The sequence below is a fragment of the Scyliorhinus canicula genome, chromosome 16 (assembly GCF_902713615.1).
Source record: "Scyliorhinus canicula chromosome 16, sScyCan1.1, whole genome shotgun sequence".
Taxonomy (NCBI): Eukaryota; Metazoa; Chordata; class Chondrichthyes; order Carcharhiniformes; family Scyliorhinidae; genus Scyliorhinus; species Scyliorhinus canicula.
The window spans coordinates 106,908,544-106,923,378 of record NC_052161.1 but is presented as its reverse complement, the minus strand read 5'-3'; the positions used below and the strand labels follow the sequence as shown (position 1 = coordinate 106,923,378).

At 49.0% G+C, this 14,835-nt stretch overlaps 1 protein-coding gene across 7 annotated transcripts in view; it reads left to right on the top strand.

The window, feature by feature from the left end:
• The window catches only part of disp3 (dispatched RND transporter family member 3), a 717,999-nt gene that overhangs the window by 619,233 nt on the left and 83,931 nt on the right, over nucleotides 1–14,835 (top strand). For 6 of the 7 annotated variants that reach the window (XM_038821800.1, XM_038821802.1, XM_038821799.1 and 3 more), the window contains 3 exons: nucleotides 5,893–5,988; nucleotides 12,604–12,740; nucleotides 13,936–14,117. In XM_038821800.1, the coding sequence (XP_038677728.1) occupies nucleotides 5,893–5,988; nucleotides 12,604–12,740; nucleotides 13,936–14,117 (415 nt within the window). The remainder of the gene's footprint in view (nucleotides 1–5,892; nucleotides 5,989–12,603; nucleotides 12,741–13,935; nucleotides 14,118–14,835) is intronic. The other variant, XM_038821804.1, reaches the window with a different exon arrangement.

Sequence of the window (14,835 nt, the reverse complement as noted above, 5' to 3'; positions counted from 1 at the left end):
GAGTGCAGGGACGCAACCACATGGTGTACACATAGTTGGTGGCCATGTTGGGTGCCCCATGGACAAAGGGAAACCCTGGAGCGCAGGGGCCCGGCCTCATGGTGAGAACAACGACTGCGGCCATTTTGGATGATCCCCTAACAAAGGGAAACCCTTTGTCCACCAGGTAAGTATGGTTGACCCCTGCAGGAAATGGGGGGGGGGGACAGAAACCCCCCATCAGCATCATCACCTGGAATGTTAGGGAACTTAACGGCCCAGTGAAAAGATCCAGACTCTTTGCCCACATATGCAGCCTGAAAGCCGACAAACTTCCTGCAGGAGGCACATCTGAGGGAGAAGGGCCTACTGCACGTAAAAAAGGGCTGAGTGGGACTGGCGTACCATTCATGTTACGGGACAAGGGCTAGGGGAGTAGCCATACTGATTAGCAAGAGGATGAAGTTCACAGAGACAAGGACGGTTACAGACCAAGGGGACAGTACGTCATGGTCAGCTGTGTCCGAGACGGGGCACTGATACTACTGGTAAATGTGTACGCGCCAAACTGGGATGAAACAGACTTTCAAGACCATAGAGGAAATTCCACCAACTGATCATGGGGGGCGACTTTAACTGCGTCCAGGACCCACTAACTGTCCGATCAAACCCCAGAATGGAGAAAAAGACAGGCATGGCTAGGGAACATTCATTGAGCACATGGGACGTTGGACCAGTGGTGGTTCCCACACCCCTGTGAGAGGGAATTCTCATTCTTCTCACTGGTCCACAAGGTATACACCCGGATCGATTTCTTTGCAGTGGGGAAATCGGTGCTTCCAGGAATAGTACGAGCGGAATACTCTGCGATAGTCACCTCCGACCACGCTCCACACTACACGGATGTGAGGTTGGAGCCGGGCCGTGCCCAGCGCCCCACATAGAGGCTGGATACAAACCTGTTGGCTGACAAGGCCTTCTGCGAAACAACATCACAAGCCATAGGCGAGTACATTACTAACAACCAGAATGGGGAAGTCTCACCTTCCACCTTCTGGAAGGCACTGAAGGCTGTGATCAGGGAAGAAATTATAGCCAATAAGGTTCGCAGAGACAGGGAAGAGACGGCAGCCAGGCAATAACTGATCGACTCCATCTTGGAGGTCGACAGAAAGTACTCCGAGGCCCCGACTGTAGAGTTCTGGCGGAGAGGAAAAAGCTACAAATGGACTTTAACCTGCTATCCACCAGGAAAGCAGTGCACCAACTCCGCCAGCCACGGGGGACCTTCTACAAGCATGGGGAAAAGGCTGGCCGCCTACTAGCTGAGAAAGTAGGCAGCCATGAGGGGGATAGCACAGGTACAAAACAGCAGAGGCCCCCGCCGGGCCTCCCGATGGGGCCACAGGGATGTGGTGGTATGATTTGCATAGCTGTCTGCCATTGGTGCAGAACACCGGCTTACCATTGGCCCTGGTCGGTCATGTGCCTCTCGACCGATTGGTTGAGACCAGTCATGTGACGGCTCTCCGATTGGTCGAGAGGCTGAGTTAACCACGCCTCCATACCGAGGTATAAATAGTCAGAACGCCCGGCGGTCGTCCATTTTATTGTAGTCAACTGCAGGGCTAAGTTCTAGCTTATTAAAGCCTAATCTTTGTATAGCAACTCGTCTCTCATGCAATTGATGGCTCATCAAGGGATGAAACGGTTCTTCGATCGACTGGACATACCAGTTGTGGGGGAGGACAGGCAGAGGGAACTGGAAACACCAATAGGTTAGGCAGAAATAATGGAGAGCATCAACTGCATGCAGGTGGGGAAGGTGCCGGGACCTGATGGGTTCCTGGCAGACTTCGACAAAAAATTTGCGCTGGCCTGGCCCCACACCTAAGGGATATGTTCGCAGACTCGCTGGCAAAGGGTACCCTGCCTCCTACGCTAACACAGGCCACTGATACCGAAAAAAGACAAAGACCTGATGGAATGCGGATAATTCAGACCCGCTTTCCTGCTTAATGCAGACGTGAAGATACACGCAAAAGTCCTGGTCTAGAGACTGGATAGCTGCGTGCCAGAGGTGGTCGCAAAGGACCAGGCACGCTTTGTCAAGGGTATGCAGCTAACTGCGAATATCAGGCAGCTGATGTTCTTCCCCCACCCCCCAGGGAGAAAACACATCTCCTGGATGCACAAAAGGCCTTCGACAGAGATGTGTGGAAGTACCTCTTTGAAGTACTGGAGCGGGTTGGGTTAGGATCAGGGTTCACCTCCTGGGTGAAAATCCTGTGCAACACCGCCAGCTCTGAATACTGACAGCTGCACCGACGCACACGGCAAGGATGCCCATTGTTCCCGCTCTTATTTTAACGAGCAATTGGACCCCTGCCGATCACTCTGCGAAATGCAAAAAGCTGGAAGGGCATCCAGAGAGGCAGAGATTCTCACTCTATGCAGATGACCTGCTCCTCTACGCCTTGGAACCACTGAAAGGCCTGAGAGCGATCATGCAGCTCCTGAAAGAGTTTGGAGCCTTCTTGGGCTACAAACCCAACCTGGGCAAGAGCGAGACTTTCCTGGTGAACCCAAACGGGGGAAGGACAGAGCTGGAGGGACTCCCATTCAAACTAGCCCAAGACAAATTCTGCTTTCTGGGGATCCAGGTAGCCCACGACTGGTCACGGATCCACGTGTGGAATCTGACTATCTGGCGGAGGAAGTTAAAAAGGACCAACAGAGATGGGATACGCTCCCGCTCTCCCTGGCGGGAATGGTGCAGACGATCAAAATAAACGTACTGCCCAGCTTCTATTTCCTGTTCAGATCCATACCGATCTTCTTCCTCAAGGCCTTCTTCCATAGCATAGGTAAAATGATCATGTCGTTTGCGTGTGTGTGGGAGGAGGGGTAAGAATCCATGAATCCCGAAATCAACACTGCAAAGGAGGAAAATAACGGGCGGTCTGGCAACTGCCGAATCTACAATACTACCACTGGGTAGCTATGGCGGAGTGAGTGAGGAGATGGATATGTGAACCCACCACGGAATGGGTAAGGTTGGAGGAGTCTTCCTGCAAGGGAATGACCCTCAGGGCCCTCAACACAGCTGCGCTCCCATTCCCCCCCCCCCCCCCCCCCCCCCCCCCCCCCCCCCCCCCCCCCCCCCCCCCCCCCCCCCGACGAAATACACATCCTACCCAGTGGTGGTAGCCACACTAAAGACATGGAGCGGTATTCTCCTCTACCCGGCGGGGCGGGGGGTCCCGGTGTAGCGGAGTGGCGCCAACCACTCCGGCGTCGGGCCTCCCCAAAGGTGCAGAATTCTCTGCACCTTTAGGGGCTAGGCCTGCGCCGGAGTGGTTCCCGCTCCACTGACTGGCGCCAACAGCCTTTGGCGCCACGCCGACCAGCGTCAGGGCTGGCCGAAAGGCCTTCGCCGGTCGGCATGAGTCCGCACATGCACCGGAGCGTCAGCGGCCGCTGAAGTCATTACCGGCGCATGTGCGGTGGAGGGGGTCTCTTCCGCCTCCGCCATGGTGGAGGCCATGGCGGCGGTGGAAGAAAAAGAGTACCCCCACGGCACAGGCCCGCCCGCCGATCGGTGGGCCCCGATCGTGGGTCAGGCCACCATAGGGGCACCCCCCGGGGTCCGATCGCCACGCGCACCCCCCCGCGGGGCCCGCTCCCGCCGTCTGCCCCCGCCGGCACAGAAGTGGTTTAAACTATGTCAGTGGGAGAGGCCTGACAGCGGCGGGACTTCGGGCCGGAGAATTGCCACAGGGGGCCCACCCACCGGCAGGGCGCGATTCCCACCCCCGCCGATTCCTGGGTGGCGGAGAATTCCGGCCACGGCGGGGGTGGGATTTACGAAGGCCCCTGGCAATTTCCCCCAACCCTGCGGGGGGTTGGAGAATTCCGCCCATGGAACCAGATGAGGCAACATTTTGGTCTAACCGAGAAGATCCCCTATGGCCCCTATCCGCAGATTCCCACTAGTTATGCTCGACACCACTTTTTTAAAATGGTGATAGGACGGGGGGACGTTACCGGTCAGGGCCTTTACATAGGCAACAGATTAGCGACACAGAACAAACTGACGGAAAACCTGGAACTACCGAAAGGACAGGAACTTCAGCACCTCCAAATCAAGCACTTTTTCTGCAAGGAGACAGTAGGGTGCCCCAGGGCCCTGAGAGACACACTATTAGAGGAACTGATAAACACGGACAGTATGAAAGGAGGTAACTGCGGAAATATTTGTGGACAATTATTGGACATGGCAAGACTACCACTGGATGAAGCCAGACGAAAATGGGAGGACAAACTGGGGAGGGAAGTGGGTTGGGGACTCTGGAGCGAAGCACTGAGCAGGGCCAACTCCACCTCCTTATCCTGCGCAAGGATCAGCCTCATTCAGTTTAAAGAGGTGCACAGAGCGCACCTAATCAGAACCTGAATGAACAGGTTCTACCCGGAGGTGGAAGATAAATGCGAACGGTGCCAGGGAGGCCCAGCCAACCACGCCCACATGTTCTGGGCTTGCCCCAGACTTTTAGGGTTCTGGACAGCCTTCTTCGAGGCAATGTCCATGGTTGTGGGATGAGGGTGGAGCCTTGCCCGAGAGTGGCAGTCTTCGGAACAGCCAGAGCTACACATGGGGAAGGGGACCAACGCCCTTGCTTTTGTTTCCCTAATCGCACGCCGTAGAATCCTGTTTGGCTGCCAGTCAGCAGCACCACCCACAGCTGCAGACTGGCTGGCAGACCTGGTGGAATTTCTCCATCTGGAGAAGATTAAGTACACCATCCGAAGGTCAGAAGAGGGCTTCCACAAAGCATGGGGGCAATTTGTTGTTCCAAGATCTATTCGAGGCCAACAGTGACTAGGCAAAGAGGAAGAGATGGGGGAAAGCAGACAAGAAGACACGCTACAAGGAGGTACAATGGGGGGTGGATGAGGAGGAAACCCACGGGAGCCACAGGGAAACCATGGAGAAGGGAAAGGGGGAGGGGGTAGGAAGTACCCCGCCCCCAACCCACAAGGCCTGCAGCAAAAACTGCAGAAAAGGAGAAGAAAAGGAACAAGAGCTCAGCGACAGAACACCCAGGGCAGAAGAGGGAGATACCCAGGAGGGGACGGGGAGGGGACAGCAGGGAAGGGTGGAGGAGGAGAAGATATACCAAGAAATATGTATATAAATGAGAATCTTTCTAAATTGTAAATATCAGACACAAAAGTTTCACTCTGTAAAATTGAAAAATGCCAATAAAAACATTGACATTTTTTTTAAAAATTCTTTTATACATGCATTCTGCAACAACTAAGGGGATGGATTCTCCATTGGTGGGATCCTCCATTTCTCCAGCAGCGTATCTACTCCCACGGATTTCCTAGCAGCGTGGAGGTGCCCACAATGGGAAACCCCATTGGCCGGCTGCCGGGACGGAGGATCTCATTGCCGGCTGGGGGGGGGGGGGGGGGGGGGGAGTGCCAGAAAATGGGTGCGGCAGGACGGAGAATCCCACCCAAGGGGTCTCCCATTTATGAAGGAGTTGAGGAGAAATTGTTTACCTCAAAATGTCATTACTCTGTGGCAATCTTTTCAGCAGACAGAAGTGGAGACAAGGTAAGTTATATATTTAAAGTTGAGTTAAAAAGATTCTTGATTGGCAAGGGAGTCCAAAGGTATAGTGGGTGGACAGCAAAGTAGAATTGGGGCAACAATCAGATCAGCCGTCAGCTGATCAACTGGCAGGGCAGGCTCAAGGGGCAGAGTGGCCTATTTCTGCTGCTGATTCATGTGTTCATATGTAGTGGGTGAGTCGCTCAAGTGAAAATCTGTAAATGTATAAATTATGGTTGTCATGACATGATGACAGTTGATTTTCTAATTGGCATGCTCCTGTACAATAGGTGTGTTTCAGGAGAAACCCCAACCTCTGCTAAATAACATGCGAACATCCTCAGATAAGAAGAAACGAGGGCAGACTCTCCCGTGGAATAAAGCAGGTATGACACATTACAAGCACAGGTCATGCGTGCCCCCTTGTGATTTTGTCTTATTATCAGTGTTTCTCCTCCATTATAATATATAATAATAATCTTTATTGTCACAAGTAGGCTTACATTAACACTGCAATGAAGTTACTGTGAAAAGCCCCTAGTCGCCACATTCCGGCGCCTGTTCGGGTCATAGACGCATGTCTCTACTGGGAGAGTAGAAAATTGGGCTCTGGACCAAAATAAGAGCATGAAAACATTCTTTGCATGAAAAAGATATGCTATTAATAACGCTTGGGGCGAGTAGTTTGAAACAGCATTGTTATGGTGTCCACAAAAGGCATCTTGAAGTATGTTCTCCATGATCTGTTGGAATATGACATATGCTGATGAGACCGCAAAGGGCAAGCGAGTATCCTCATACCCTTGTGCTTGTTGATGGTAACAGCTGGGAAAACCCGTCTAATTCAAGTTGAAGATAGGCATTGTTCATATCCAACTTAGTGATCATCTGGCCACCTGCTAACTTGGCATACAGTTCTTCGATTTACCACACCCAGCCCACTCTACAGGTGTGGTACAGCAGAAATGGATAAGTATTCTTTAAAGCATGGGGTATCTGTCTATTTTGGAAACGCAATTGACCATTAGCTTATAATTTGTCCGGCATTTGGACAGGGGCGACATGCGTGGCCCACTCTGCAAACTGTACGGCTGTATGGGCCTTATTATGCCTAGATTTGCCAGGCACCCAGGTTAGGTTTCCACCTTTTCCTATAGGGAGTATGGAACCAGTCTCACTCTAAAATATTTAGGCGCAACATCGGGGTCAACATAAATCTTGTCTTTGGCTCCTTTTATTTTCCCAAGTCCTTCCTGGAAAACTTCAAGGTATTTTCTGATGACTTCATACAGTCCTCCCACTCCCAGCCTGAAGATCTCTGACCAGTTCAGACTGATTGGTTGGAGCCCATTGTTATGGGCCAGGGTTTAGAGAACCCCAAAGTGTATCATGGAGTTCACCTGACCCACAACTTTTAATAGATTGTGGTATGGGGAGCAACCAGCCCACTCTACAGGTGTGGTACAGCAGAAATGGATAAGTATTCTTTAAAGCAAAACAATGTTTATTCTATGAACTCAAGTTAACCTTTTTGAAACAAACAGTGAACATCTTAGCAACCATTAATTCAAATACAACCCCCAAAGAGTACAGCACTAAGTAATCCTTTAAGCTTTTCTTTTAACATCCATAAGACTTAAAACACCTTTTACCAGAAGCACATCAGGTTAAAGTCAGTACTCTTATTAGTTTTAAATGACCAGGATCAATTTACAGCCTTTAGATTACAGAGAGAGATTCCAAAACATCTTCTGGCTGTGACTGCAGCTATCCAGCTATGAAAACGAAACTAAAACACACCCTGCAGCAAACAGTTTCCTAAAACAAAGGTAAAAAGCTGACAGACAGCCTAGCTCCACCCACTCTTTGACATCACTGCAGTAATAAACACCCATTTCTTAAAGGTACTCTCACATGAAATCATCCCTCCCTTTTATGCTCGATCCTTGCCCCCGCAAAACGGTGAGTTGGAGTTGGGCTGATTGCAGGTCAGCGTGATGCCCTTTACTCGTAATGGTTCCCCAGTGCAAGTAGCTCGTCTGGCCTTCATGTCTTTTAAGCTCAAGAGTTGAATATCAGTTTGGAGGTGATCATATATCTGCTCCCGATAACGGAGACCACAGCTCCCATGGCCAACTCCATTTTTAATGGATGACCATTTACCAGCCAGTTTCACTATTCTTGGGGCAACTTTGGTCATAATGATGCAGTTTAGTTGCATTCTCCCTGTATCTGGTAGTGGGTATACCTATATGGTGGCCTTGGCTTCTTCCCTGAAAGTATGCGTTTTGCCGATCCTATCCTCATCACCAATGTAATAATCTCGGCAAAGCCAGGCGTCCAACACCATACCCTTTTATTTACATATTGGGCCATAGCCGCAGCTTAAATCACACATAGTCCAAACCAGGGGACTTACAAAATGTAGGCGAGGGTCGAAGCAGCAGGTTTTAAACTCCCACTGCCCATTTCCCATTGGGCGAGTTTCCACCTGCTCAATAGGGAAGTTCATACTCCACAAAGTCCTTTGTGGCGACTCCAGGGGTTACCAAAGTGGCGGTAGACTTGGATATTGTCTTCATCACGGGGACTTCAGAACGAGAGTACCTGACGAACCTAGAAGATGTCTTGTGGATATTCCCGAGACCTGGGGAACAGCTGAAGAGGGAAAAATGTATTTTACAAGCACGACGTAACCTACGTGAGCTGTCAGGTGGATAAAAAAGGTTTACACCCAGTAGAGGACAAACAAGGTAACAGTCATCAAGTTAGCATCAACTCCAAGAAACACCACAGAGTTAAAATCCTTCCTGGGATTAAATTATTACCGGAAATGTATCCCAAATTTGGCCTCCTTACTTGACCCCCTTGTGTACCCCACAATGGAACTACCAAACATGTTCTTAGCACAGTAGGCTAAACAGCTGGCTTGTAATGCAGAACAAAACCAGTAGCGCGGGCTCAATTCCCGTTCCAGCCTCCCTGAACAGGCGCCGGGATGTGGCGACTAGGGGCTTTTCACAGTAACTTCATTGAAGCCTACTTGTGACAATAGGCAATTATTATTGGCGTGCATCACAGGTGGAGACTTTCAATAAAGTTAAACAACAACTGCTGTTATCCAACTTATTGGCCCATTTTGACTCTCGAAGGAACAACTCATTTTGACATGAGATGCTTCTCCTGACGGGGTTGGGGCGGTACTTTCACACCACTGGTAAGACGGAACAGAAAGGATTATCACGTCCGCAACCAGAACCCTTCTGAATTCTGAGTGGAGGTATTCTCAAATTGAGAAAGAGGGCTTTGTGGTCAGGTTTGGTGTAAAAAGGTTCCACAAAAGGTTCTACGCTATGCTACCGCCAAGAAAGCACAACAGCGCCTATACTTCCTCAGGAAGCTAAGGAAATTTGGCATGTCCACATTAACATTTAACAACTTTAACAGATGCACCATAGAAAGCATCCTATCTGGCTGCATCACAGCCTGGTATGGCAATTGCTCGGCCCAAGGCCGCAAGAAACTTTAGAGAGTCGTGAACACAGCCCAGTCCATCACACAAACCTGCCTCCCATCCATTGACTCCATCTACATTGCCCGCTGCCTGGGGAAAGCGGGCAGCATAATCAAAGACCCTTCCCACCCGGCTTACTCACTCTTCCAACTTCTTCCATTAAGCAGGAGATGCACCCACTCCCTCTGTGTAAACAACTTGCCTTGTACATCTCCTCGAAACCTTGCCCCTCACACCTTAAACCTATGCCCCCTAGTAATTGACCCCTCTACCTTGGGAAAAAGTTTCGGACTATCTACTCTGTCAATGTCCCTCATAATTTTGTAGACCTCTATCAGGTCGCCCCCTCAATCTCCGTCGTTCGAATGAGAACAAACCGAGTTTATTCAACTTCTCCTCATAGCTAATGCCCTCCATAGAACATAGAACAGTACAGCACAGAACAGGCCCTTCGGCCCTCGATGTTGTGCCGAGCCATGATCACCCTACTCAAACCCACGTATCTACCCTATACCCGTAACCCAACAACCCCCCCCTTAACCTTACTTTTTAGGACACTACGGGCAATTTAGCATGGCCAATCCACCTAACCTGCACATCTTTGGACTGTGGGAGGAAACCGGAGCACCCGGAGGAAACCCACGCACACACGGGGAGGACGTGCAGACTCCGCACAGACAGTGACCCAGCCGGGAATCGAACCTGGGACCCTGGAGCTGTGAAGCATTTATGCTTACCACTATGCTACCGTGCTGCCATACCAGGCAACATCCTGTTAAATCTCTTCTGCACCCTCTCTAAAGCCTCCACATCCTTCTGGTAGTGTGGCGACCAGAATTGAACACTATACTCCAATTGTGGCCTAACTAAGGTTCTATACAGCTGCAACATAACTTGCCAATTTTTATACTCAGTGCCCCGGCCAATGAAGGCAAGCATGCCGTATGCCTTCTTGACTACCTTCTCCACCTGTGTTGCCCCTTTTAGTGACCTGTAGACCTGAAGTCTCCAAACGATCTAAATCCTGCTCTATCCTCTGACAGTCCTCATCGTTATCTGGAATTCCACCAACCTATGTGTCATCCGCAAACTTACTAATCAGACCAGTTACATTTTCCTCCAAATCATTTATATATACTACGAAAAGCTGCCTGGACCACTCAGGCGGCTCTCTGCAATGCACACTGGGAGAGGGTTTCCCACATTATTGCAGTCTATGCAAAGAGATGAGACCTTGCCAGAGAATGAACTGGAGGAGAATGAATGCTTACCAGATGAGAAAGCTGTGGAGGTCCAGGGGGTTGCTGGCAAACAGTATGAACGTAATGCAATTAAGGAAGAAAGGCGTGGGAGATGTCACCGGCATATTCTAAACGCTGACAAGTTCCAGGAAGAATAAAGTTAAGTTAGGTCACCTGGACACATCTCCCAGCGCCCTCCAAAACCATTCCCTGTCACCTCAAGGAAATCCGAATTATTGCTGAGAGAAGGGTCCTACATTCACACTTACGCATGCTGATCTCATGTCTGTGCTGGCGGAGGGTGCGGCCGAGTGCCATGACGGTTCTTCATGAGCCTCCTCAGACATGCTTTGGGGATTTGGGCTGCTGCTCAGCTAACTGTATGGCCACAGCCTGCTGTTGCCTGCAAAACTGAACATAATTGTAGTGAACGAGCTTAAGCTGTATCAGAGTACGTTTGACTCACTTTTATTATCAGGATCTGATGGAAGTGTGGGAGCTGAGATCTGTGCTATCTTGGTGGGAGAGGTCAAGCTCCCCTTCCACACAGGAGCAATCCCTATCCTCCCCAGCAAGACCAGCAGCTGTATCCTTGAATTCAATCAATGCAAATATCTCAGCCACTCCCCCTCCGGTCTGAGCTCACTCTTGTTGTGCACCATCTTGACCTGTGTGAAGATGTAAAAAAGGCAAGTGATCAGAGGGGATGGAGCAAAGGTTCAGTTAAATGCATGTCACCTGTGTGTGGTCAGCCCTCTCCAGAATGGCCAGAGGATAGAATCATAAAATCATAGAATTTACAGTGCAGAAGGAGACCATTCAGCCCATCGAGTCTGCTCCGGCCCTTGGAAAGAGCACCCTCCACCCTATCCCAGTCATCCCACCTAACATTTTTCGACAGTAAAGGTAATGTGGCATGGCCAATCCAACTAACTTGCACATCTTTGGGCTGTGGGAGGAACCCGGAGCCTCCGGAGGAAACCCACACAGACACTGGGAGAACGTGCAGACTCCACACAGACAGTGACCCAAGCTAAGAATCGAACCTGGGACCCTGGAACGGTGAAGCAACAGTGCTAACCACTTCTAGCCTGCTGCCCAATAGAGTATGAACAACATGACAGACTGAACGGTGGTGATGTGAAAATATGCATGAGAGAATTTGTGTTGATATGTCCCCCTCCGCTAATGGATGTGTGGCATCAGTGAAGAGAGAGTAGCCGTTTGAGTACATGATGTCATGATGAGAGGTTAATCGTGAAGAGAACTGAGAGAGGACTTAACCTGGCGGAGCGGATGAGATCATTCATCTGCTTCCTGCACTGCAGTGCACTTTTTAAAAATAAATTTAGTGTACCCAATTCATTTTTTTCCAATTACGGGGCAATTTATCGTGGCCAATCCATGCACATCTTTTGGGTTGTTGGAGCGAAACCCACACAAACACGGAGAGAATGTGCAAACTCCACACGGACAGTGACCCAGAGCCGGGACAGAACCTGGGAACACAGCGCCGTGAGGTAGCAATGCTAACCACTGTGCCACCGTGCTGCCCCTCGCAGTGCACTTTTGGCATGGTTTCCAGCCACGCTGATCTCTTGGGTGACAGTCTCCCAGGCCAGAGAGGCGACGTACGAGTGCCTCCTGGAGCCATCCCTGGGGTAGAGGATATGCATCTGTGCCCAGACTCCTAAAATTAAAGCATTGAGGGCCTCATAGCTGAAGTGGGATGCTGCCTTCATTTGATGGAGATGGTCTTTTGCTTGTGGCTGTATTCGATGTTGACCAGTCTCCTGGTGACAGGTGAACTGGAGAGAGTGATACGAGTGTGTTGCACTGGCGTTTAAATATGGCATGTGACCTTTGAACCGGCCAACTAATGATGGGTGGATGAATCAGCTCCTGACCTGCCGAGAGATATTCACTTGTGCATATTTAAGGCGTTTGCAAGCCATTCAAACCACTCCAGCCAGCAGCAGGGGTACCACCAGAACCACCCACTTAGACAGAAAAATAGAGAATCCTACCCCATATCTTTCGTCTGAGCCACAAAGTGATACCGACACTGTCCGCATAGAGTAATTAATGGATAGAAAATATCTACGTTGAGAAAAATGTATGGAAAAATAAGATGAGAAAATAAACATAAATCAAAGACAAATGTTAAAATGTGATTTGTCCCTTTTAACTGTGAAATTTCTAACCTTGTCTCTACAGTCTTTGCAATTAAAATGTATTTTTCTCAGGTGACTTACAAACTGTTTATGTCACAAAGTACGAAGATGATGTCAAACCTGCCATTTACAGATTTTCTTTGGATTCCTCTGTTCCCTTGCCATGGCATCAGCAAGCCACAAGGAATGGGGAAATGCCATCATTCAAAGTGAGTTCCTGCAAAGTAGCTTTTGAATAGACTAAAATTATTGATCTGTAGTAACTGCAACAAGATTGTGCCTCCCTCTGGAAATTGTTTTGTAGAAAATTGAAGTTCGAATGGAATAAAATCATGAAGGAGTTTATTAAGGCCACGAAGCATGGTGTCCAAAAGTAGGGACTGTAAATCTAAGCTAGTTACTAATAAATCCAACAGGGAATTCAGAAGAAATTCCTTTACTCACAAAGTGATTAAAAAGTGGACCTTGTTACAGATAGTGTAGCTGAAGCTTAAAATGTATTGAAGAACAAACTAGTTAAATGCATAAGGGAGAAGGCACTAAAAGGTTAGACTGTGAAATATTAGATAGGGTAGAGGGAGAGAAGCTTATGTGGTATGTATACTGGCACAAGCCATTAGCTTCGAATGGCTTGTTCCTGTGGTGTAAATTCTATGTGATGGTTTCACCATATGCTATCAACATAAGCTGCCCAATGTATTACATTTACTTGTTCTTTGACACAATCTGTATTGTGTACAGAATACCCTGATAGCTCCTGGCACAGAATGGAGCAACATCAGTCCTTGGTTTAATCCCTGGCCTATGCTGTGAGCTGAGCTGGAGAGTTTTAAATTTGGACTTGGTATCCCTAAGCCAGTGTTCCCAGTTCTGAAATTAGATCTAGTGACTTCAACCAGAAAATGCAGAGATGCAGACATTAGGTAAGGCTAACACCAATGCCTCCCATAGTAAATTAAGGAGCTGACCCTCACTGTCACATGCGGTCACTTTTGCAGGTTACCAAAAGGTAGCCAACAACCATGGAGAAATGTTGCAGCAAAAGTCAGCACCTTCAGCAGGAGGAGTAGAAGTTTTGTAGCTGAATTTGGCATCCCTAGTCACCTTGCATTTCTGATTGGTTTCTAATGGGATCAACTTTTGAATCCTATGCAACTACCTCAGTAGCAAATAGGACCCTGCTGGAATTTCCTCCCTGAACTTCCTTATCTCCCTTTTTTCTTTGAAAACTTTCTTCAAACCAACTTACCTAACGTTGATATCTCCCTCCTTTGTTCAATGTTCATTTTTGCCTCCTTACTCTCAGTGAAGCGCCAAGAGTCATTTTTACTGCATTGAAGGATCCCAGATAAACACAAATTTCAATTGAGATGGTAACTTTGATTATCTCTTACTGCTTCCAAGGTTTACACAGTGCCCTATGGTAACTTTACAAAGAAGCTGACTGTCTGCTCTTCCACTGTTGGGCTACCAAGTTCCAAGTGTCCAGCGAAGTGGATGATCACATCATTGTCTTGCAATACCAGGAAAGGTTGGAAGTTTGATTTCCATTTCTATGCATCAGCCACAGAGCAACATCATACTCAGTAAGTTACAAAATTGGACAAAACCCTCTTTTACTGACCACCCGTTCCGTTCTCTCTCCCCCCACCCTCCCCTCCATCCCATGCATTTCCTGGAGCACAGAAGATTTAGATCTTCACCTTGACTCCATTTACCCACCTTGGATCTGCATAGACATTACAGTTACAGAGCCAAGGCTGATAAATTAAGTTAAAATGCAGATCAGCGTTGATCTATTTGAATGGCAGTACAAGCTGAAAGAACTGAGTGGCCTCGTCCTGTCCCTTGACTCTCAAGAACAATGCAGTGTTGAGGCACAGAGCCATTGGAGCATTCCAAGATGGTACACTGCTCTCCTGTAACCCTAGCCCTGACACAATGGTCAGAAGTTTTCAGAGGTCTGGTTCCAAAGCCAGGCCTGAAAGTGGGTAGCGACTCTACTTTGGCAGGCAGCAGGACTACCAATTAAGTATCCTATTAAGTACAGCAGCCCTCTGGGCGAGTGCCGGCTCAATCAGAGGGCCAGCAGTCTCAGTAATGCAACTGGGAGCAATGGCCACAGCTGAGGCTTTACCTGGAGGACTAGTTGCACTTCACAGTAAGTTAAGTGGGGTCTGGGGTTGCTGGGTCACTGAGGGCAGGCAGTATCATTGCCGAGGGGGTAGTCATTGTAGCTGGGGAGCACCTTCATGGGCCAAAGAGTGCCCAAGGGGCTGTTTAGCACACTGGGCTAAATCGCTG